Source organism: Glandiceps talaboti, chromosome 14 (genome assembly GCF_964340395.1).
Source record: "Glandiceps talaboti chromosome 14, keGlaTala1.1, whole genome shotgun sequence".
Taxonomy (NCBI): Eukaryota; Metazoa; Hemichordata; class Enteropneusta; family Spengelidae; genus Glandiceps; species Glandiceps talaboti.
The window spans coordinates 15,164,555-15,189,627 of record NC_135562.1 but is presented as its reverse complement, the minus strand read 5'-3'; the positions used below and the strand labels follow the sequence as shown (position 1 = coordinate 15,189,627).

Sequence of the window (25,073 nt, the reverse complement as noted above, 5' to 3'; positions counted from 1 at the left end):
ACACGGTAAATTATCCCGCACATTTTTCTTATTTGGTCTATGAATAGAAAGGTATTTTTTTCTCTATTTGGGTAAATAATTGAAGAGTGGTGTATAGGTAATTGTTCCAACATGGGTGATATGCAGGTACTAGTCTATCATCTGTTGACAATTAATTGAAAACTGCTCAACGTCCTGTCCCAAACTCAAATGAATAACTCTTCAATAGATACGTGGAGAAAAGCATTCAATAGATTCTATATTATTTATAAATGATATGATATGACACCATTTCGTGACATGTGTCTCTACCAAATTCACTCCTTCTCTCAGCAAAGCGTTGATTGGTTCATATTGACCTACGACCTACAACACTTTTTAATGTGTACATACAACTAAAATGTTTTAATTTCTAATTTGGATTCGTTTAATTTAATTAAAACTTGACAATGTAGAAATCATCTCGTTAATTAATGTATTTTTAATTGAAATCTGACTGAAAATTCAAACAGGACAACATTGTCCGTCCACTGTCGTCTGTTGGAACTTTTTTTGGCGGGAATTTATCTATGAAAGAAGAGCTTCAAGGCCACGTGATATTGATCCAAATAGTTGGTGTATAAAGTACAACAAAACATGTAAACAACTATCGGGCGAGATCTTAGTCGGCCAGCACTTCGCATTTACCGCGTCGCTGCCCGAGTTAAATTGGTAACATTAAGTGCATGAAAAGAAGTCTTTACATCGTGAATGGAGCGGCGTGGCTTCTTTGAGACATAGTTTTTTATTAATAAGTAATTAATAAAAAGTTGCAATCCCGTAATAGAAGTGGATGCCCCCAAAGCCGTGTTCGGAACCTAGCGTGTTAAAAAGGCACATTAGATTTGTTGTGAATGGGGATAATACTGGGCCTTTTATCTTCCCCCAGTCTTGCTTCGCGTTCGTTAGTCGAGCTTTGCTTAATACCTCGGTAACAATGTGTGCGCCTCAGCAAGCTGAATTCTAGAATTAGCATGAAAAGGCGGCAAAACTTAAAGCGAGAACCGTTGCTTAATCCGACAGCGGCCCCTCGTGTGAAGTACACCAAGTGTAGCCCATCGCACGGGCGGCATTTTTCAGTGCTCGTTGCTTTGGGGTGTAGCGGTCTGTGGGATATACGTGTTGGCAGCGCGAACAATGAGAGTCCACGCCACATTCTGCGTCCGCTCAGTAGTTTGAATTAGACACTCGATATACTATAATTATTTCGAACACTACCCTTTTGGATTTCAACTTCACCCAGAAATCCGTTATAACGCTATCTCATTGGTCAATAGGGCCATTAAAAAAAGTAAAAGAACGAAAAAAGTATCATTCATGAAGCGCGGGAAAGTAGAAGACGATTATCACATATCACCTGTTGCTTAAAGAGAAAAAAAAATCACAGCCTAAAATCATCGCCAAAATGATTCCACTTTCAAATAAGAACCAAAAACACACAAAATTGTGCTTATGCATGAAATTAAACGTTGCTAGGCGACGATGGACTTAACGAAGCAGACGACAACCATTAGGTTGGTATAGAGGCGTTCAGAAATTGATAAAAAAGAAGCTTAATTACAGCAATAAGACCAATAGTTGCTACAATAAACTGCTCAGGTACACGCCGTGTAAGTTTGGTTTTCTTGTATCAATCTCGGTCAATACAAAAAGTGGATTTGGTCGTGTAAGTCGTATTGAGTGATGCCTATTGATAGCTCACATCTTCCTAAAACTTATTAAAGACTTAAAAACTCGTGTAAGCATATTACCGAAACGAGTCTAGCTCCAAAGCTGAATATAATCCATATGGAAACTCCCCTAGTGATTACAGGAAGCGAAAAAAAAAGAACCGTGGCGACGAAGACGAAGCTTGGAATAAAGTGATGTTTTCTGTTCCGTGAAGAGGAACCGGTGTCATTAAAAGTGACATACATCCTTAAATGTTGCAAATTAAACCTCAAATCTGTACTAATGTAACCATGGGAACATCTTTGCTTCCGTTTCTTTCTTCCTTTCGAAAAACAAGTGCAGTTTCTTTTTTGAAGTTGAAGATACCGCGCTTGTTAATTGAATACAAACGTATTCATGATGTGCTTTGAAAAAAAGGAGGAATTTACAACAATAACAAAAACCGCCCAAAACATTAAAAAGTGACAAGTTTCTTTTCTCTGGACTTTAACTTGTTAGTTTTTGTTTCTGGGCATGCGCATCAAATGTGAAGGACCTTGAAATAATGACAGTTCAACTACCTGACGAAATTTAGACACATTAAACACATACTCAGAGGTGTAAAAGTTATACATAGTAAAATATTACCCCTAAAAATAATTAAAATTACCGACGTTTCGAGTTGACTTTTTTTCTGCAAGTATGATTAACGTGAGTACCACACGACGGCAACTTGCACAATGTGAAATTCAAGCATTGGACACAAATAACAAACACACACACACACTAAACGCATACAAACTCGTTAACTGTCAAAGACAACTATAAGCTAAGAATTTAGACTTTGAAGCATAAAAAAATAGAAAATAGAAAAAAAAGAAGAGAAAGGCTGGAAAAGTGCCATTAAATTTGAAAAGCGCAGTTGAGATACGAATTGGATCATAATTCAAAAACTAAAGTGACGTTGACACCACTTGTCATTATCAATAAAGATAGCAGAACGGTTCAGTTTAGATTTCTTTCTGCTGGTGTTTCCCGCCAAAATTATTGCAACAAATTCAAAATATGGGAAATTTAAGCATGGTTGTTAACTAGAATTAAAGTAACGATCACAAGTAACTAATGAAAAAAACAACCCAATTATCTTGGATTAAAATTTAATCTTCAATTTCGAAAAAAAATAAACCAAGCTATTTTTAACTGCAAAATCGAGGTAACGAAGTCTTATCCATGTATGTTACAATTGTTACAGTAGTTCAAAATAGTTCACAAACTAAAAACGCGAGTCTTCATAATAACATTCTTCAATACGTCTTCATTTTGTCATGAAATTTATTGGTTCAAAATTATCGTCTGTCGATAAATTATTGGCAAATATCAACATAGTTTTGGACTAAATTCAGGATAATAAGGCTAAGCAATCAATTCTTATAAGAATTCTAGGTTGAAAATGGTGACAGTATACATAAAAAAAATATTGGAATAAAATTGTCGTTGGTCTCAGTATATGGCTTTTTGTCAAATATCAACGCAATTTTAGAGTAACGTCAGAAAAAATGAGGTTGACCAATTCATTCTTCAAAAAACTTTCTGATTGAAAGGTAATGAGAGGCAAACAAATTATTGGAACAAAAATTGTCGTTTGTACATAATGTTTTGCCGAATATCAACACAATTTTAGACTAAAGTAAAAAAAAATAACGTTGAGTAATTTGTTCTTGTAAGAATTCCTGGTTGAAAAGAAATGACAGGACGGCAAGCATGTCAAAATTATTGGAAAAATGTCATTTTTTCTATAAATTTTAGCAAATATCAGCACAATTTTAGACTACGTTGAGAAAAGTAAGGCCGACAAATTATTTCTTCCATGTAATTTTTTTTTGGATGAAAAGTGATTACAATTATATGAAAATTACTGGAACAAAATTGCCGTTCGTCAATAACTTTCTTTCAGATATCAACTCAAATTTAGACGAAACTAAAAAAAAAAATAATCTTGAGTACCTTATACTTGTAAGAATTCCTGGTCGAACAGAGATGATAGATCAAAATTATTGTAACAAAATTGTCGCGCGCCTATAAATTTCAGTCAAATATCAACACAATTTTAGACAAAAGTGTGAAAAATAATATTGAATAATTTGTTTTTGTGAGAATTTCTGGTTCAAACGTGATGACAGTTACAAAAAGTTCTTCAAAAAGCGAGTCAGCAGATAATTCATAGAACTCTGGTATTTAATGTATTCCCTCATTTATCTGTAATAGAGCCCTAAAGTGTTGAGTCTTAACATATATTTACAAGTGTCTCATCCTTATTTAACCTTCTGCAAAACGACATCTACGGAGTCCAAATTTCATTCGGTGCAATTTTCAGAAATTTTGCACGCTTCCTAATTCACCCAAATTCAATTTCCGTTCCATCATCATTATGCAAATTTATTCAAAACAGTTGGCTCACCATATTTTGTGCCTAATTTCTGGAAAATGGTATAGACATTGTAAAATGAAATATCGTCAAAATTTGCATTAAGTTTGCATTTTGTATTAGGGAAACGTATGAAATTTCTCCCGTTTTTTAACCTCAGCGATTACGTGTTGACCAGCTTCTAGTAAATTGAACGTACTAATTTGTATTTCTATTCTATTTGAGCAAATACATTTACTACATACGTATGGTCAGAATAAATTCGTATTTTTGAGATTGTCAAATCATGTGTGTGTGTTTTTATGAGTACGAATGGTCTAATATCTTCTACCTTGATTCATTTGGCGACCACTTATCTATTTGGACAAATTGATGTTGAAGTTTTTGTGATGTCATACATGGTAACTTTGTTGAGAGAACAGTTTTATAGTGTGTGTGTGTGACAAGGACAGGGTATAAGTAAATCTATTATTTATTATCTTACGCAAACAGACGCGATTTATTATCACGAACGCTTTGCTAACATTTTTAATCGCAAACAATCAAAGCGGATCTTAGATTAGCTAATTCATCATTTCATTTTCCTTTCGTCTGCAGATCTTTATGCAGTCTGTCGTCGTAAATGAAATCTGTTTGCACGTGTTGTATACTATCTTTGTCTGCCTCTGTCTGCTTTCCAGCCTCGACTCTCTCTCTGTCTCTCCCTCCCTCCCTCCCTCCCTCCCTCTCTCTCTCTCTGTCTGTCTGTCTGTCTGTCTGTCTGTCTGTCTGTCTGTCCACCCCTCTCTCCACCTGTCTACCAGTCTGCCTTCAAGCCTCGATTCCATGTCTGTCTGTCTGTCTGTCTGTCTGTCTGTCTGTCTGTCTGTCTGTCTGTCTGTCTGTCTGTCTGTCTGTCTGTCTGTCTGTCTGTCTGTCTGCCTGCCTGCCTGCTTGCCTGTCTGTCTGTCTGTCTGTCTGTCTGTCTGTCTCTGCGCGTCTCTGTGTTTATCTCACACTCCTTTCCCCACTCTCCGTCTTAACCTAATTGTCTGTCTGTCTGTCTGCGTACTTTCCATTTGGCCGCGGTCTGGGCCTGTATGCTACCATAGCTAATATTCGATATTTCCACAGCAAACATACCACGCGGCACTTTGTTGCTAATTCGTGTAATATCGTGATATGCAAAGATCAGATTATTTCCGGACCAAAATCACATAAACTATTCTTTTTTTTATGAATCTCTGTTAAGTCGTGGCATAAAACATTTCAAAACAATAAAATTATTCGTCTCATATTCCCCCAATAAAATCAACCATTAAAAGAAACAACGTTTCCAAATCTTCATTACAGTATATTATCTCTAAAATATGACCTCTGACCTCGAATGACAACTTTTACTTCCGACGTCAACCACAGATTTGTTATAATGTGTATTAATCCAGTCCGTATAAATTGGTGTCAGATTTTGAGATACTATGTTCTATAAACGTAATTCAAAGTTTTGGAGATGCAGAACTTTTTTTATTCCCCGGCCCCTTTTAAACATTGACTTGAAAACAAATTTAGATCACAATATGCAGTCGATAAAAAGTAATAACAGATAAGGAGGCACTTTGTAGTCTGAGATCAAGCTAAAGTAGTGGTACAATTCTCACCAAATATGACCCTTTTTAACCACAATTCCAAATCTAGGTCCTCCCTGGTTAATACATTAACGAGATATCAAACTACTGTCGTCAGCGTGAGCACATTTTTCTTCTTCTTAAAATTCCACTTTTTAAAAAAGAAAATTCTCTTAAAATCGTGACCAAAACTAAATCATTAAATGCTGCTCAGTGGCTTGATGTGCGCAACCAACAAACGCATTTCAACATGGATCACACATCAAACAAATTAAGTTTTCCGGATCAACTTTTTTGCTCTCTCCGCTTGATCATATTTTTTTGAAAATTTAAATTCGTCGAATGGGTTGCCAGGTCCCCGTGGACTACCGGTTTGTTACCCCTCATATATAATTTGCAAAGATATTGACATCTCCTGGAGTTGACCCCTCTTAAGAATCAGCAAAAGAACATTCGAAAATGGAAAATTAGTATTTTTGTTTGTCCCTGACTATTGATAACAGAGTGTACATAATTCTTTTTGGCAAGGAAAAATCTTGTCGTTGTATTGTCTTGCTTAATAAGTATTGACAGGGAATCAGGGAATCTGACTGAGAACGAGCCTGACCTGGAAAATTAAAGCAGTTAAGCTCTGTCGAGTATGTTTCGGGTAGTCTTCAAGAGTGCTATGAATATTAAATGTGCTATATGAATTTCTTATGTGATATTTTGTTTGGCGGCTTTTTTAGACATCTTTTCGTCAGAAGTGCTTTGCCACTGCTTTTTATTGCTGCCTATCGACAACACATATATACTTTCCTTTACACAATCAAGTCCCCATGTCAACTCGAATTTGTTTAACAACAGAGCAGAGACGACACACAAAAGTTTCCCCGTATTATTTTGCTTGCGCAGTGGAGTTGAAATTTCGTTCCCGTCTGAAGAATTTGTTGATTTGCTTGTTTTCGCTATCACTTTGCGAATAGGAATTCGCACGGCTGACTCGCTAGATAGAGTTATAAAACAGCACCATCACAAGCACAAAAAGTAGTTTCAGTGATTTCTAGAAAAAACAACATGTCATTCTCCCCATTCTTGATCCGGTTGCCATGGACACCTTTCTACTCCTCTTTTACCAATTATGAAAAGGTAAATCTCTACGAACCCTCCCCTCGCCGACTCACTGCATCATCAAAGTTCCAACATTTCATCCAGATTTTTTTTCTCCTTTTCCATTTATACGTGGTAAAGTCCTTCACAGCGTGTTCGTGTACACAGTAATTCATAAGGCCACATAGGATATTACAAAGCCCGTATTGTTGGATTGTCAATGAGCCATTTCTTAACGTTTTTCTCCCAAATACAAGAGTGAGCAGTTGCTCGTTTATTCATTAACTGGTCTCATTTTTATTTTGTATACCTTTCTTCCATTGTTGGCGAGTATAAACAGGAGGTAAATGCAACGACCCTGCCATGTATACTATACTTCTGTCTTTTTGCAAAATGCTCCGGATCACAGTAGTGGAGGAACCCTGTTTCATTCATAGCGCCGAACTACTGCACCTTGGCAGACACCCCTCCACTCTCCTGCAATTTGCATTCATACATGTCTCTTCTCCCCCGTGGAGAATAGAAGAAGGTGGAAACAAATCTTCAGACAAAACGTGTAAGGCCGAAAAAAAATTCGGTTACCGTAGTAAATCACTCACCGACCCTTCTCAAGAAACACCGTCAAACTTACAGGCAAGTCAACGGATCTAAATTGTTTCTGAAATCAAAACCCATTTCCAATTCTAGACCGTTTATATTTAATGCATATATAGTTGGCTATAGTTGGCGATAATTGCATATGCTTACGCTATAATGTAAAAATCCATAGCGAATTATTCGTCGGCTGATCTAAGGAGGGGAGATTGCGTTGTTATGGGAAGACGTTGGTTCGTGCAAATGACTGCCATATCAGATTACCGAGTATCTAATGAAAGCCTTTTTGCTATGTATTAAACTTTTACCGAACGCACACTGATAACAGTCCTGTCATTTGAATGAAATGCGTTCTTGTTAGGACCCATGATTCATTTTCGCGCCCGAAATTTTGTCACAAAAATTTCTGCTCGCGAATTTTTGGACATCTCATCGATTTTAGATCAATGTGGAAGTCCAGTAGTAGTAGGAGAATAAATTTTGACAACAATGTGTAAGATGTCATGAAAATCTTGTTTTGTAATAAACTTTTTTGAAGATTTTTTTTCAATTTTAGACCGATTAAGGAATTAAAATCTTCAAAAATAATTTCTGTCTAAAATTTTGACGACAATGTTTCAGAGGAGTTGTGAAATTTGACCGTTTGAGACTAGCAGACGATAAGCTTACAGACCAGGTTAACAGGTTGCAATGTGTTGGGATGTCCTGTTAGTGCAGAACGTGAACTATGAGTATGCCCCTGTATATATTTTAGGGATTAAGCAAAACTAACAATATATGGTAACAGCCTGACTGTAACTCGCACTAAACCCTCATGTAACACGCGTGAGGAGTTCTATGTATCACACGAATTTGAGACACCATTGGGATTGCTCACAAACGTTCACAAACATGAATTATTTGTACTAGGAATACATGAAAAAGCAACATTACAAGCGCTTAGGGTGGGTAACCAGGGATTGGTTTCAATATGCACATAACACGCGAAATCCTACACCATGGACGGATTGAGAAAAACAGATTGCGAAAAAAAAAATCAGTTAAGATCATAACAGGCTAATAAGTTAAGGATACAACATAACTGAAAAATTTATTCCCACAAAAAATCGAACTTACCTTTTCGGATAACTGAGTTGTGCTCGCCAGGAATAAAAGTACCTGTTTCGTCACCCGCTTGCTGCAGAAAATGAAAACAGAAAGATAGCGTTTGTCAGATATGACTGGACTCAAGTTTCAAGGAAACAGCCAAAGGCGGTGACAATTTTGAGAATTACTAGTGCGCAGGCTGGGAGGTTAATAAGAGAGAGAGGTAGGAAAGCAACAAAAGAATGGGAGAGTTTCCGCTGTGTCTGTGTTTTCATATTGATTTTATACGTTTATTACTAAGTACCTTTACTACACTTATTGTCGTCTGCTTTCATTGGCCCGCGTTAGAGCCGTTTATTTTTCAACCACAATCAACCAAAACAACATTTTTTTCATAGAGAGTATCTCAGTTCACGATTAGAACAGGCAATCACAGCTTATATGAAATACAGCCTTAGAAAAAAATCACACAGAAAAGCGCACAAAGCCAATAAAACTGACCGATTTTGACTTAATTTTCGACCGTAATTACAAGTAATTTTTATGTTACATGTAAATACAGTTATATGAATAACATAATGATTTAAGTATTGAAGCGTCATGCACCGGGGAACACATTAACGTTTCTTTGCTGGCCCATGGCGGAGAACGAATTGGACATTCAACTAAATATCACCAAAAATTAGCAGAAAAAACAACGAAATTTTGTAGCCAAAATATGGTTCAACTGTTCTAGAAAAGTTCTACTATGTGCAAGTTATGGGGAAAAAAGATAGTGGGCAGACGAGAACGCATCACACTGACTTATCTATATCAAATATGTGAAAAGACTGTCGTCAGAAATCACAGTCTACCTAAAATGATGTCAAATAATCCTCGGAAGCAGGGGGTACTTAACCTTTTCAATACAAAGCTATTTCCCGCCAAATCTTTTTTGAATAAAAATTCTTGTCTTTCTGTACCTTTTTGTAAAAAATACCTACATTTTCGACTGAAACGATACAATTAATCTTTTATTCATCATAATTGTCAACATTTTGTGTAAAAGGGGTCACATTTTCAAGGAAAATGGACTTTTTGATAGTTTTTTCTTAAATGTGTGGTGGTAAACGGGTTAATTGAGTCTTACAGTACTAACATTATGGTCTCCGTAGCGCATCCACTGGACGGCTGCATCGTAATAGCTGTACTGTCCTTTCCATTTCAGCCAACTGTCGTTGCTCGTCTGTGTAAACAATGTTAGGTAAAACTTTGTCAGTTTAATGGCTTTTGCTGACTATTCTAAAACTTTCACAACAAAATTTGGACAAAATTGAATTGTTGGTTTTTATCTCGATCTGAAAGTGCACCAGCTATTCCGAAAAGATTTTGAAAAAAATATATAACATTTTAGTCTCTTTTGAGGAATATGCAAATTTTCGTAGGATCTCATATCGACTGTGTTGTATATTCAATTTCCGAAATTGTTCGAAAACTTTTGACGATAAAAATCATATTGGACCTTCGATTGTATCTCGAGCTGAAAGTGCACCGCTATGATTCCGAGAAAAAAATGGTAAAAAGTGAAAAAATTTAAAAAAGTTCTGTTTTGTTGTTTATGCAAATTCAACCTTCGAAACTGGCTTCGTCTTTGTTTTGACGCGTCAACGGTTTTCATCGCGAGCACTACCCATTGAATAACATAGTTTGAAGTAAATCAGTATTACCAGATATTATAAAATATTAAACAAATATGTATATTGTTCGTTTGTTCGAATATAACAGCGTGGTGAATTAATATCTTAACTCGGTTAATTCTCTTTTATGATGGAGCAAACAAAAAAAGTCTAAGGACTGGCTTTATTCCCGTGACTATATTTAGAAGCTACAAAATTAAAGAAAACCCCCACTGACATCGACTCGACAGTTTTGTACTGGTCACCTCAAAGGAAAGTCTCTTATTGAATACAGAAGGTGTAATGTCTGGACAACAAGCATCATATTGGTGAACATAACTTGCGTTCTGAACACGAGGAGACCCAACGACAATTTCCCCTTACAGAAAGAATAAGTTACTATTGGTGGAACTACACTTAAAGAAGAAAAAATCCACCCTCGAAAGTCGCCTCAAGTAGCGTTAAGTGCTATCTCACTCTCCATTTGACGATGTAAAGAACAGTTTAATTGTTTACTTAAGAAATCAAACGTCCGAACTAGATAGGCAGCAGCGTATAGAAGCAGTCGAACAACAGATCGTCTGCGCAACAACAAAGAGGACCTAGTCTATTCATCGTTGTTTTGTGAGGGAATGCTATACCATGTGTACAGCCTTCACAAGACCTACAAGATTACTGACAGGAAGTTATATTGTGAATGCTGCATAAAATACTACTAAACCCGTTGACGTTTTTCAAAAAGACAGGTATTGACAGAACGATAGATTTCAAAAAGAGAGAGAGAGAGGGAGAGAGAAATCCAAAAGATTGTATACACCCTCCTAAAAAAAGGTCTGTTTTTGTTTCCCTTCAACACATTGTAAATCGGAGAAATATTGGAGAAAATAAAACTCCAACAAAAAGAACGTTGACACAGGGCAGTTGACTTTGAAGCAATTACTCCAAACGAGTGATAAGTAAGCCACAATTATCAGAAATTTGGAAGCAAAGGAGCGATTCAAAAGAGGCCTCATTCTAAACAAGACTTGACAAAGAGGTTTTTGCCTAGTATCATAGTATGTAATTATGGACTCGGGAACACTCTGACAATCGAAGAGTACGCTCAACATGGACGATTTTTATCTGTGTGATTGGATATAAGAAATAGCCTTTATGTTTAAATTGTAACAGACAGGGTAGCTGTTAGAGTAATGCAATGAAGTGACTTTAAAAGAGCAAAAGAAAGGGGGAGGGGGGAGGAGGGAGGAGAGATCACTGTCAGATTTCCTAGAGCCATCTCAAATTCAAAATAATTTTGCTGCAGCAAAACTACTAACACAAATCGATGAATAAAGTGTTCAGTATTGTAACAATCATTGCTGTTTTTGTCAAATTCTAAAAATAAATGCATGACTCACAGGCACCCTTGCCCAACACTGTTCATCAAATACATATCCCATGCAATATAAATATATTGGAATCACTTTCGTGTCTATAAATAAAAGCCAATTTCATATTTGTTTTCGTGTTTTTTTTCTCTTCAAATACACGAGTTATTTTTTTGATTTATGGCATAGGTGTTAATTTGGTGAGCTACCCTTACGTTTTTCGGTCAATACATCATTCATTCATCACTGTGTCGTGATTGTGCCTATTCTGTAAGACAAAATATTTTGCTCAGTAGCCGTCAACCGTCAATTACTCTCGATTGTGTATATACTACATACTATTCCAGGCCAGCCTTTCTATCATGTATTGGTTAGCTAATAACCTAAGCTGGTGGAGGGATAAGAAGACATTTCTATACAAGAAAGCTAATCTGTCGGTTTTTTTTCTCTCTATATATTTTGAAAATGAGGATTCTACTTTAAGCTCTTTCAACTAATGTATAAAATGGTTTGTCTTCAATTGGTGATTGCTCCGTTCTTCGTTTTTGTAGCACTGATATATATATATATATAATACCTGACAGAAATCCTAAGTGACATTGTCGAGTCCAGATACAGCTTTTCCATACACCGATTCAAATTGTTTTGACAAGACGCACAGGTACCACCCCGCTAGAAATTAAAACATTGAGTGAAACTAAAAACCGTCTTTTTAATCGGGCAACAATATAACTACAATATCGCTTTCCATTAACGACAAGAAATATGAGTTTATTAGGGACACTGCGCGCCACAAGATTGGCTTGTTTACAGTTACTATATCACGGTGTATTGTGAAAATCTGGATGGAGGTAGGTAGGTAGAGAAAACAAAAAAGCCTCAACAGTGGTTAGACAGCTCTTTGCCACAAAACTTCCGTTTTGAAACCAAACGGCAATTTTCCCAATGTCGATATCAACGATCGATTTCAGATGTCTGGTTAGTGTCAAACACCGTAGGATTCCATGCATAAGTGATGTACATTTCATTTCAAAAATTCCTCAAAATTCTTTTTGTGCTCGAGTGAAGTAAATTTCACATGTCAAAAATAAATGTATGAAAATTCGTTGTTTTGAGAGAAAAATGTTCTTGAAAATAGCCTTGGTATATGTTAAGACAGTCATGGAGAACACGTGCTGGATGTGAAAAGCAGGGGACATGACGAACTGCGTGAAAACAACCAAATGGACGTTTTACAAGACATCCCCATGTGCTACTTAACTTATCTTAATAAGCATGGCCACTTACGCTAAATTTAATTTCGGATTTCATGAAATTACAACAGTGTTATTTCGAAGGGAACTGAATGGTCGAAATGAATTTGCAGCCACAATACGACAACGTTTGAACAATGCATGAAATGTACAGAATCTGCGCCTATAGAGTTTCTCTAACGATCAGACCGGTCCAAGGCGTTCTACACATAGCATAAAACCAATGGCTATATAATTTGAAGCAGAAAATATGAACGTAAATGAGACTGCAGTGATATACAATTTTGGACAGCGGAATTTTTGTTCCACAGCAGGTTCGAACCAACTGGCGCTGCTGGACAGACACGCTAAGTGCAAGACTGTGATAGATATCACACGTCTTATTGGGCACTGCTGGGGACGGGGACATTGGTCACTTATCCCGTCTCCATACAAAAAAACCAATGGGGGATACAATTAAAATCGTGGCTGGGCCCTAAGAGGCACTCCCTCTGTTAGTACTCGTTAGTCATGATACGGTATAGCACAGCCAGGTTCTCTATGTGTTTCGTTTTTCCTGGACGTTGCTACCAGCATTATCTGCCCCAATCACAGCTAGCAAATGCTCTTACAGACCAGCGTCTTTTTTTTAGTGTTGGCTTGGGCAATTGAAAAGTAGTCGAACCAAAAACCAGGAACGGTATTTTTAGACGCACGTGGCAGCTTGTTATGCTCTTTATGAAGACTGACAGCGTTGAGATGATAAAATGTGAATGCGAATGTAGTGAGAGAAGTCTTCACTCCACTTCACCGAGTTAACACTTAAGTAGCTCAGATGAGGAGAAAAATGCATTATTAATCTGTTAAATTACGAAGGTAATCCGCCGTTTTTAAGACGAGTTTGGATTAAGGTATTTTTACAGTGGGACAAGTCAGTCCTCCCCGAGGACTGCCCGACAAAACTACCGTTAAAGACAACGCAATTTCATCCGTAAGTACTTCACTCAAAAATGACAGTTAGTTTGAACTACGTGCAAAAATCATTTAAACTCATTCACTGCCAAGCGTGTAAAATTACCCAAGCTTATTTTCCCCGCTGAAATTGCTAGTGTTTATCGTCGACGGCAAAGCAGTGACAACGAGATAGAATTAGAGTTTTCCCCCGCGTTCTAACACAATTGTACTAACATAATTACTACGGAAATATACTAAAAAATGTATAATTCAGAAATGGGCGCTTCCAACCTTCGGAGTCTATTGAGATTAGGAAAATATAAAAATTAACACCAGACCTTGGCAAGAACTTAAAATATAAATTCTAATTCTAAATCTGTGCATCAATCAAGCGTACCAACTTTCAATCTAGAATTTTAAACGAACCGTTTAGAATGATACCAAAATTGGCGGTTTCTTGTCCGTGTCTTTGAGAACCTAAACCAAATTATTTACGGAATATTTTTGTTTCTGGAATAGGATTCTATTTATCCGAGAAATCAACTTCCCAGCACTACGATTGAGCTAACAAGCGTTCTCTGCAATCTACCCAGTTGGAACCACGTTACTCCACTTTGAATTGCTAAATAACTGATTTTGTTTCTTAACAGCATGAAAAAAAAAACGCATTCAGTATGAAAGCACAGTACTAAGTATCCATGCCATGTGTACATTTCATTGAAACAGACAATATTATAGATTTCAGGGTTTTCTCGTTTTTGTGTGTTTTCTATTTAAGAAATCGCCTTTTGTATTAGAGGAATATTTAGTTATGGATTTACAGTAGTGTCGTGTGGTTTGTTAATCTTAACGATTAATAACAAAACGAGGGATAATCCCTACACATCGTCCACATTCGAATTGAAGGCTTTATCAGGTCGACAATTTGATAAATATTACTAAAGAATTTGCTTACACAGAGGAGTCTACTCTAAACCCTTAAATCACACATATAAAAAGTAACATCCGTCGATATCCACTAATGATTACTTAGATTTTTCTCTCTCAGATATCAACATACTGCAGACAAAATAAAAATCATTGGTATATGGTCCGCTCTTTAAAAAAAAATATCGCTGACACATATATGTATTCCAGGCTTCGAACTAGAAATTGACCCTAACAAAAGCTTTGAAATCTACATAACTGATATCGGTGGTGAAATGAACATACACATATTTCAAATTCATACAATTACCTATAAAAGGCTGCGATATTCTTTCACAAGCTTAGGTCATTTGTACTTCGAACCTTTCCATTCATACAATCTTTTGTAGCAGCCATTTTTTTACATTACACTATCGAACGTTCTACTTTCGGAGAGATTCTCGGCGTTTTTTAAAAAACAAATCTCAAATGCGTATAGAAGGACTATAAGGTGAGGGGGGATGTGAGAAGTAGTTAAGTGTGTTGGGCTATAACGTTTTTTGGGGTTGACATTGATGCGTTTAAAGGATGAAGGCAGCTGTAAACGTCGCCTTTTATTCCCCAGCACTCAGAACTCGTCAGACGTTAGTTTGTAATCCATGCAGCAAGGAAATTACCCCAACTATGTGAGAAGGCTGACATGACCTTTACTCACCGACGATTTAGCGTTCAGATTTTGAAAATCTAATAATACTGATACAGACGAGATTGAAAATGCGTTTGGAATCGCTTCACCGGTATCAAATTGTTTTTTCAGCGTCTCAGCTTGTTATGGGTAATAAATAAATAAATAAATACATACATACATAAACACACACACACACACACACACATACATACATACATACATACATACATACATACATACATACATACACACACATACATACATACATACATACATACATACATACATACATACATACATACATACATACATACATACATACACACATACATACATACATACATACATACATACATACATACATACATACACACATACATACATGTACATACATACATACATACATACATACATACATACATACATACATACATACATACATACATACATACATACATACACACACATACATGTACATACATACATACATACATACATACATACATACATACATACATACATACATACATACATACATACATACATAACAATAGGATTCGACGAGTTCTATCTTGTCTTGCCTTACCACCCACGAAATTAAACAACAACAAAAAGAAAAGAAAAAAACACAAGGGGTATTATTTTGTTATTTTTAAGTCTGTTGTTTCAGTGAACATTTTCAATGGCGGTGCATGTCAGGATGACATCACTGTTTTCACAGTTCGCACATTCGTGTTTCAAAAAAAAAAACCTTTAAATAAAGTTGGCATAAGAATCGTGTACTCGCTATTAAGACTCAGTAATGCCTAAACCTTTTGTGGGTAAATAAAATTCAACACAATAATTTATATATGTATCTTTGTACGACCTCCTTGTAAAGGGCGATTACGGATCAACGTTACTATAGATTGTGTAGGTTTTTGCAGTGACCTTTCGTTGTTCATGGCAACCTTCTATACGGGCATGACAGCACTGGTATAATATTTCCACGGAAGTGAACGCCAGCGAAAATTGTCGAAAAATCTGCGCAATATGCTGGAAACTCGGAAAGCGAAGATGTGTCAATATTGGCAACACCTCTTAGCGTTATAATTGCTGTGTGCTTATAATTCCTACGTTCAATAGACCCTTTATGGAGTAGAAAGCTTGCCTAACACTATAATCGTTGCATAGCAAATCAGGGAAGAAAAATGCATTCACATATTTTTCAAAAAATGTGTGAAAATATGTCATGGCTTTACTGTCAAAGGGACAAAAAGGCTTTGATCTATTCAGAAAAAAATTATCCTACTATTCACACATGTCGTCTGCAAATATTTTGGCGGGTGTAATTTCTATATTGACAGTTATGTCAGTGTCGTCTGTTTGATTTGGGTTGAGAGTCTCGAAATGAATGCTTGAAGCGGCTACGCTTGGTAAGTCATCGTGTCTGGCTGCCTTTGATCATCAATCCTTGAAAAAAGTGGAATATCTACCAAATTATGCCAATTTTAGATTTCTAGTATATTAGATATAATCAAATATCTTTATAGCCATTACCGACGCTATATACCATTTCAATGGATAGCGAGAAAAAAAATCTGGAAGGAGGTAACAATCTGACAGTAACACGACTAGTCTTGTTTGTTGTCGTCGCTAACGGCTCCGAGGAGTGTTTCGAGCTCCACAAACGTCGCGCGTTTTTTTGGGGATATGCTCAACGGACTGTCGCAAAATGTTATTTTGTCGCTGATTTTATTATCTTCGTCAATTAACAAAACGACTGCTTGTTGGGGGTTTTAACGTAACGTCGCTATAACGTTCCCCAGCGAGCTGTGAGGTAAAATCGAGCGGTTCACCTCGTGTAACCTTTTCTACTCCTCATGGCTTCGCACTCACTCGCTAAGAATTGGGGCTAATATTGGCTAATTCTGGTGAATGTTAAAAGCGCTGTCTAAGTTCTCATATTTTGAACGACATGATGAATGCACAGCTGTTACGATTCTGTCTCGAAAGTGGGATTTTTTTATGAGTTCCATCAAACGACATTGACACGGAGTCTTAGATGTACCCAACTTGCTCGTCGGTTGGCCGATTGCCCCACAACTGGCCATGTATATTGTAATTCTGAACTCCATATGCATTGACAAACTAGCAAATCTAAAAAAAAATCTGGCGAGTTCTGTAAAATTGATAAATAACATAAAAAAAAATCTTATTACTAATAACAACATGTAAAGTGCAATAAACATAAAATGACAATTTGATATAGTCACACGACTATCCTTGTAAACGAAGCGTTTCTTTTTTCTTTTTCTTCAAAGCGGTCAAAAAATAAATCTGGGATTTATGGGGAGAAAAATCAAAATAAAAGTTAGTTTCTCGATCTCGGTATCAATAGAGAGTTTTTGATGGTGACCACGTGACTACTAGTGTATAGATTATCCCTTGGCTTTGAGGTGATGATTACAAATAGTATTGATATTAATAAAAGAGCAATGCATTTTGAAAGCCATCTTTTTAAAGGAGAATATCGCTATTGTAATCTAAGCAGCCGAAAACGACGTCCACGTTTGAAGCAGACAATACAATTAGAACTTCGTGGTTACCAACTGTATGACCAAACTTTAAAAAAAAACATTACAAGCATTTTATAAACATTGGCCTAACATTTAGTGAGATTGCAGATGTATGTAATTTTCGTGGATTAAAGTTTGATGTTTTAGGGGGATACTCAAAAATGATTTTATTTCTGTTAATACATTGCCGATTAAAATCGCTAGTACCATAACTTATAATTGGTTTCGATGTCAGTACCCAAAACAGTTGCCAACCATCAAACAAAATAGTCTGATCAGTAAAATGTCTTTCAACTCAGAAGTGAAACATTTTAGGAGAAAATCAGAATTTTTGCCAAAATAATGCCAAAATATTGATACTATATACACTAATGACTCCTTCTGAATCAAATGGCACAAAAATTTTTTGAGCAATGTCAAAAAGTTACTAGTTTGAAAAAGAAGTGTCTCTATGTCTCTGTGTCGAGACTATCGCTACCTGTAGTCCGCCATTACAATTTTCCACGCAATGGGTTTCCTATCTTGTCTAAGAGTTGTAAACAAACGAACAAACAAACAAACGCAGTTGAAGGCCGTCGGGTCGCCATGTACAGCACGATACAAACAGAGTCAAAACAAAATGTTCTGGTCTCTTTTTATTGAAGCGTAAATGGTTGTTGTTTTTTCTTTTGGTCTGAAAATAAAAAAACCCACAAAGGTGCCCAGTAAACGTTCAATTAATTGACCCCTATTATAAGATGGTTGTTACAAAGTCTGGGACTTTTAGATGCGGAATTAATATTAATATTATTATTAATCAGAGAGGCTTAGGTATGACGTATATGCATGATAAACATGTATCGGAGTCGGCGCTCGACAACCAATCGGACTGAACGAATTTTACTCCATTAGCAGATAGTAAAATATAGAAATATAGTTCATGGTTTTTACAATTCCCGTTAAGTGTGTTTAAAGTGCGTCGATATATACAATGATGGTGTTGAGAGGGAGTTTGGGAGCATGGGGTCGTCGACGCACTGTTGTTTTGTGGTGTATACGTTCCCTTGGTATTGCTATGAGACTAAAATGTTAGTTATGTGATGCTCTCCACAATGTAATAGTTTACAAAGAATTCATCAACTTGAGGTTGAAACGAGGTGTAAATTCACTATAAAAAACATTTAATAGTCGGTATTGAGTATGTTTGTATCAATCAGAGAGTAGTCTGTGATTCGGTGTCACCCCGTACTGTTCACTACGATCAACCAAGCATACTTAAACTGAATGCAGTGGCCAGACTGCTGGCTTTCACCAACCCCCCATAACTCAGAACTCTTTTGTCTGACCACCCCATTCATTGACCGTTTTCTAACAACCAGCATCACTTCCGGGGACAAAGGGGAACCCCTCCCTCAGCGCCTTCTTCTCCCCGGAGGGAGGAGCTGACCTCGTCCGGTTTGCTATGGAAGAATACGGGTGTTTTGGTCTGGGTTGGAAGTCGAGGGTTGGTTCTGTTAGCGTTGACAAACCAGCAAATTAAGCATGTGAAATGGGCCTGTTTTCTTATGCATTTTGATTAACTTACAAGCAAAAAAGCTGATGAATTTAACGCCTGTGTTTATTCTCTATTCAAGGACCTGTGAATTAGTTTAACTTCAAGTTCAATTACTTTTTAAGTAAAGGTATTCTCATGAAGGTGCTCACGTAATTGTTATTTTTGACCAAATGCCAAAACTACACAACACTCGGTTTATCGCTACCTTCAACTAAAACATGGACATCACTACGAATCAAAACATCATCCTAAACTTTCTCTTTAACTTGTCGACGTTTTTCTCCTAATTACCTGTCTACAGATTCATTGGGTCGACACCCCTTTAGTTTCATTGTCCGTACAGTATGCGTGTTTGCCACTTTTATCGTTCCTTTCGACAAACTTTAAGACTGAAAAAAAAACCCCGGAGATTAGTTTGAAGCTGCCTGGGACCGTGTTTTTGTTCAGACCTATCTTTTCACACACACACACCTCAGAGAGCGTTCTGTATTTGTATGTTGTTTTACTGTTTTGCATTGTGTTGAACAAACGAACTAAGAGGGTTTCTTGTATACTTACTGCTTCAAAGAAACCCTAAAGACTTGAATAGATACAAAATAATTTGCAAAGATAGTTTGCTATACAGAGACCGTCCAAAACTAAACGGAAGTTGAACCAACGATAAAACCCCTTTCTCCTCAAAAAGCGTTGTGAATTTAAGTTTCTACCGGACACTGATTTCTGTTTATTTTAAGTTCGCCTTGTCATTCTAAGTCAAGTTCCACCATTTAAAAGTTTGCTTTCAGTTTCTAAATCATATTGTCACCAATCGAAATAATACGAAATTTAGAAACAGTTAGACTTATTTCTTAGTGTTCGAGTATAATACTGCAAGTATAACATCGAAAATCTCGGTCATAACAGTCACCCGGAAACAATTTGAAAAAAAAAATGGCGGTCACTGCAGTTACAGAAATTTATGAAAATGTGAAGAAAAAATTGAGAGAATAGACTATTTGGTGCTGTTTTGGACAGACTTTAACCACAGAGTCAGGTAATAGGGTCTACTACGGGTAGAAATGCCCAAAAATTGGGCCATCAGTGGAAGTTGTCAAAACGCAGTGACGTAGCTGTGTTGATTATGGAATACTTAAATAAAGTGTGGGGTAAATGCATAGACATTGTGAATGGACATGTTCGAGTTTTTCACTCCAATTGCCATTCTCATTTGGTACTTTGTTCGAGGAGAATTGAACAGGCTAACAAGACAAACACCATTGTTTTTTCCTATATTCTCTTTAGAGTCGGTAGTGGTCGGATTTGAAAAGGAGAGATCGCTTTTTAGAAGTGATAACTGTTCTCAATGACCATGCATATTCAATCTGCGTTTTACTCCATGACTGTACCCCTAACCCAGCCAACACCAATGTCTGATAGATCCAATGTACTCCATAGAACAGTTTCTCTCGTTATCTACCTAATTCACGACACCGCAAATACAACTTCATAAGGGATACTTTGTCTGGTAATTCTATAATGTTTACTCAGACGCACTATGGGAGCATACTTGGACTAAAACGATAGTGCGAGTGAATAAAAACCCCAAAGTTTCTTTTAACCTAAACATACGTCTGACGACATGTTGAAATTCACTCTCCGATAAAAAAGAAAATAAACAATGAACATTTCGACGGCTGTCGGTTTACATGGAGACTTGAAAGCCTGGAATGTAAAATTTAAAAATACGAATATACCCACTAAGTGTGTGTGTATCTATTAATAAGATAGAATTTCGCCGATTACTATTGCCAGGTATTTATTAAAGGTGAATAATCATACATAAACGTGGACGTCAGAACGAAGTGAAATTTAGGAAAATGAGTCGATATTACAAGATGTATTTTGATAATTGATACAAGATGCATTCGGTTCTATGTACAAAACTGGTGTTACCAGAGTCTGTTTCTATTTGATACTTTGGAAGGTGGTTACTCGGGCAAACATCTGCGCGAAGAGTATCAGTACTTTCCCTCAATGGTAAAATTTAATGATACATTATTAAGATGGTAGGTGTGTAAGATATTTTACTAGGTGTAAAACGGTATGTTTGTCTATGTTTTATAAGTTGTTTGGTACATACACACGGTCTCAAATCACTCCCCAGCGGTCACTCATCAACTGTAGACTTGGAAGTGGTAACACCGGTTAATGTGGATTAAAGTTGTTTTTGTCGACTGCGCAGTTTCCGATGAATGTTGTCAAATTTTGAAAGATGTGAGGTGGCATTTCACTGCAGCCCAGTCGTCGCCCGGTTGTGGCGAAGTAATTCACGTATCAGGCTGCGATCAATAATATCACCCCGTAGTATGTCGACGTTGATGTGGTAACCTACTGCGGCCAGAGTGTATCATACCGCCAGGGAACACTATCGTTGGTAGGAAAGCAAGTCTCTGATTACGGGGAGATACTCTTGAAAAATACAAGGGCACTAGTCGAAATCAAATTATCCCTACTCCCAGTCAACCTAAAGAACTTTGGGGTCGATGGAACAGAGTATGGAAAGCCAAAAGAATTATCGATAATCTCGGTAGAAATCTCACTGAAAATCGTGTAGTACACTTACGTTAACAAACAGTCCCATATGACCCTCGAACAGAAGACGGTGAATATGTCTTAATACTTGTTATTTCGTCATCGCCGATTTATGTAATTTTGAGTCGTTTGTCTTGACACGTTTACAGACAACAGTATTTTTACTTGGCCCTTCAGACATAGAACTCTTATTAACGTCATGCTATGAATTAAAAGCTCTTGAACTTAAATCGTTCCTACCAGGGTGGTGTGTGTATACTGTATTATATAAACTTGAACGTGAGTATTAACCCACCGACAGCTTACAACGAAAATGGCCGGTGTACAGTGACACTGTATACTATGTAAATGCCTTCACTATTTCGATCTATCATCAATTTCCACTTCAGTGGAGACTTGTTTTTAGAGTTTTGTCAAGTTAAGCACACGGTCGATAACAATTTACCAACAAACTGGGTCTTATTTAAACTATTATACATACCCAACCTCTACATTCGAGCTATAATCGGTTTTTAGAAAAAAGTGGTCCGGTTACAGTTGCGATAACTGAATAGAACCGCGATACTACAGTGGTTAGGGTCGATAGCTAGCGATTACAAAAATGACAACAGTACGTCAAGATTTCATCTCTCTAAGCTTGTTACTCATCAAATCGTGTTTTGTTGATGAATGAGTCGGTATAAAGGTACGGGTAGTTGTCCAAATTACACACTAAATATACCATTCACTTTTGACACTCCGAGTCTATTTTTTGTGTGTGTGGACGACCAGATCTATCGCTGTTGTTAGATTAAACCTATACATGTTTGGGCCAATGAAAGTTTACTAACAGTAACACGGAAAGCATTTGGTGCAGTTTCAGTCGAAAATCTATCACCTGGATTAACAGGAAATATCTTCTATATAAAAGGGTACTGAATCCAGAATGTTTATCTCAGTTTTTGGTGTTGCTTAGGTATTTTTTTTTTTTACACAGACACAGCGGCCTAGATGAGAAGTTATATGCAACAAAATAAAAACAACTGCGCTACTGGCAGACGTTAATGCTTATAGTGACCTACAAATAAAACCGACTCCTCCCCCTTCTAAAAATGTTCGTCCTACCTGAGTTTCGGAGTCAAGTCCATGAGTTAGTCCGGAGCTGTGGAGTAATAGATCGGTGTCTGGGTTGCCTAGTCCGTGGTGTCCACCGTGTACTAAAACGTCGGGGCGACGAACTCCTCCGTAATCACGTCTCCCGTCCAAAGCCGAAAGCTGTGGCATGCCTGGGTGCATATTCGTTTGAAGGTGCAAAGGATCGCTATCATCCCTATGCCGAAGCACATGTTGGGGTCGATGTTGTGCCTGTAGTTGGTGATAATGTTGCTGTGGTTGGTGTAGGGTATTAAGGTGGGAATAAGGATCTGTGTTGACATGATGGTGAAAGTCCAATTGAGATGGTTGCTGTGGGATATTGTAGGGCGGCGGGAAGTATGGAGGTTGGAAATCCGTGGTGGGGGTGTGAGACAGCCTGGGAGCCGAGCTAAACGAAGAAGAAGAATTTCCGACGCTTCCTGCAGTGAAACCAGAGCGATGGCCCGTTACAAGATCCGTCCGCTCCTGAAAACAGAAAGATAGAAAGCATGTATTATAGCATTGTACATGTTAGCAAACTCTTCGACTGTATGGTATCAAAATCAGCACTAGCAAGCCCAGTGTTTTGGTGACAACAAAAACCGTTTTAAAGTTGATGCTAACATGATATACTTTAGTAATCATATTTTCTGAATCAAATGAATGATATCAAATTAAAGATGTTTTTTTTTCTTCCTGTACAAGACTACATAAACAAAACAATGGAATATCTATTTGTGCACTCGCTGACTAAAAAAGACCGTAAAATCCCTCCATGCATACATTTGCGTGTCTTCAGAACTCCGAACAACACAAGAGTACAAAAATACCACAGTATATTTATACTATTACGTTGCACAGGCGTACTTATAGCACAACTATACATTTACAAGGCTGTGAGGACCATAACAGTTTGTCAACATCCAACTACCCCCAAACCAGCGCTCCTTTTTTCCCTACACACTGCTAAATGAATGCCATAGAATGGCGAGAGCTGATAAATAGAACTAGAGGATTATTGTTGCAAAATTCGAAGCACCTCCGAGCCGTAGCTTGAGTCAATCAAACCGTGCACCGAGGGCATGCCGCCGGGAGAGTTGGATAGTAGTGTATAGTTTGGTTGACTGTACGTCTGTGGTTGAGCGCCGCCGACTCGCATAGGTTTATATGCTTGCTTATTGGCTATAGACGTTGATGGAGGGAGCTCTCTCTAATAGGCCTACCTGGGCCATAATATATGCCGGTTCTTTGCACCCCTCAGTCGTCTGCTGGAGATGCCGCTTGACGGGTTCTAGCAAACCCGATTTTGGTCATTTAAGGTGGTACATGGGTGAGGTAAGATTCCGTCCACTGGACCAGGCTGGTAGTTGATAGGAGTCACGCTACTGAACATAAACACAACGCACAGTGGAGAATGAACTGGCACACTGGAGGTCAAATCTTGTTCGTTGGAGTCGATTGATTGAAAATGAAGAGACGGCAACGAATCGGGTCCTATCGGAATCAGTATAGTGCCTTAAGGCGAAGAACAGATATAATAGCACTAGAAAGGAGACGCCGGGTTCAGAGCTCGCTTGCTTTGTGCCACAGGGTAACTCACACACACACACCACTACGATGTTACCACTTAGCTTATGCATGCAACGTATTGCTAAGAGTGAAAGTCCTCTAGCGATATACTCTATGTTTGTGATGCCGATAGCCCAGCCCCCTTCTGCGGAGGCCTTTTACTACGCGACTATGTCGTGAATGCAAGCCGAGACATATTTTAATTAACTAAGTGTCGCGCGTACTAAATCATTCCGCAATTAGGCACGGTCTCCCATTGGTTGTCATCAACAGTAGAGTATTTAACAAACAAACAAAGTGTAAATAAATTAGATGCATTTACTTTGATTGACACCAACCACTTAACAAATCCTCTTCCATTTGCCCATTCTACACCAATAGCTTGCTTTCAATAAATAGTGGGGTGGGGCACTTGATAGAAAGATGAATGCGGTAGTCTTGTCGCGGCCAAGTGTTATTA

At 37.5% G+C, this 25,073-nt stretch overlaps 1 protein-coding gene across 2 annotated transcripts in view; it reads right to left on the bottom strand.

Moving 5' to 3' along the window:
* Window positions 1–24,744, bottom strand: part of LOC144445440 (transcription factor AP-2-epsilon-like) — an 86,678-nt gene extending 61,934 nt beyond the window's left edge. Inside the window, exons 1-4 of one of the 2 annotated variants that reach the window (XM_078134985.1) lie at window positions 24,268–24,744; window positions 23,036–23,530; window positions 9,605–9,691; window positions 8,497–8,557 (exon numbers count right to left, since the gene is read on the bottom strand). In XM_078134985.1, the coding sequence (XP_077991111.1) occupies window positions 8,497–8,557; window positions 9,605–9,691; window positions 23,036–23,530; window positions 24,268–24,276 (652 nt within the window). In that variant the 5' untranslated portion in view covers window positions 24,277–24,744. The remainder of the gene's footprint in view (window positions 1–8,496; window positions 8,558–9,604; window positions 9,692–23,035; window positions 23,531–24,267) is intronic. The other variant, XM_078134986.1, reaches the window with a different exon arrangement.
* Between the last annotated feature and the right edge of the window lie 329 nt (window positions 24,745–25,073).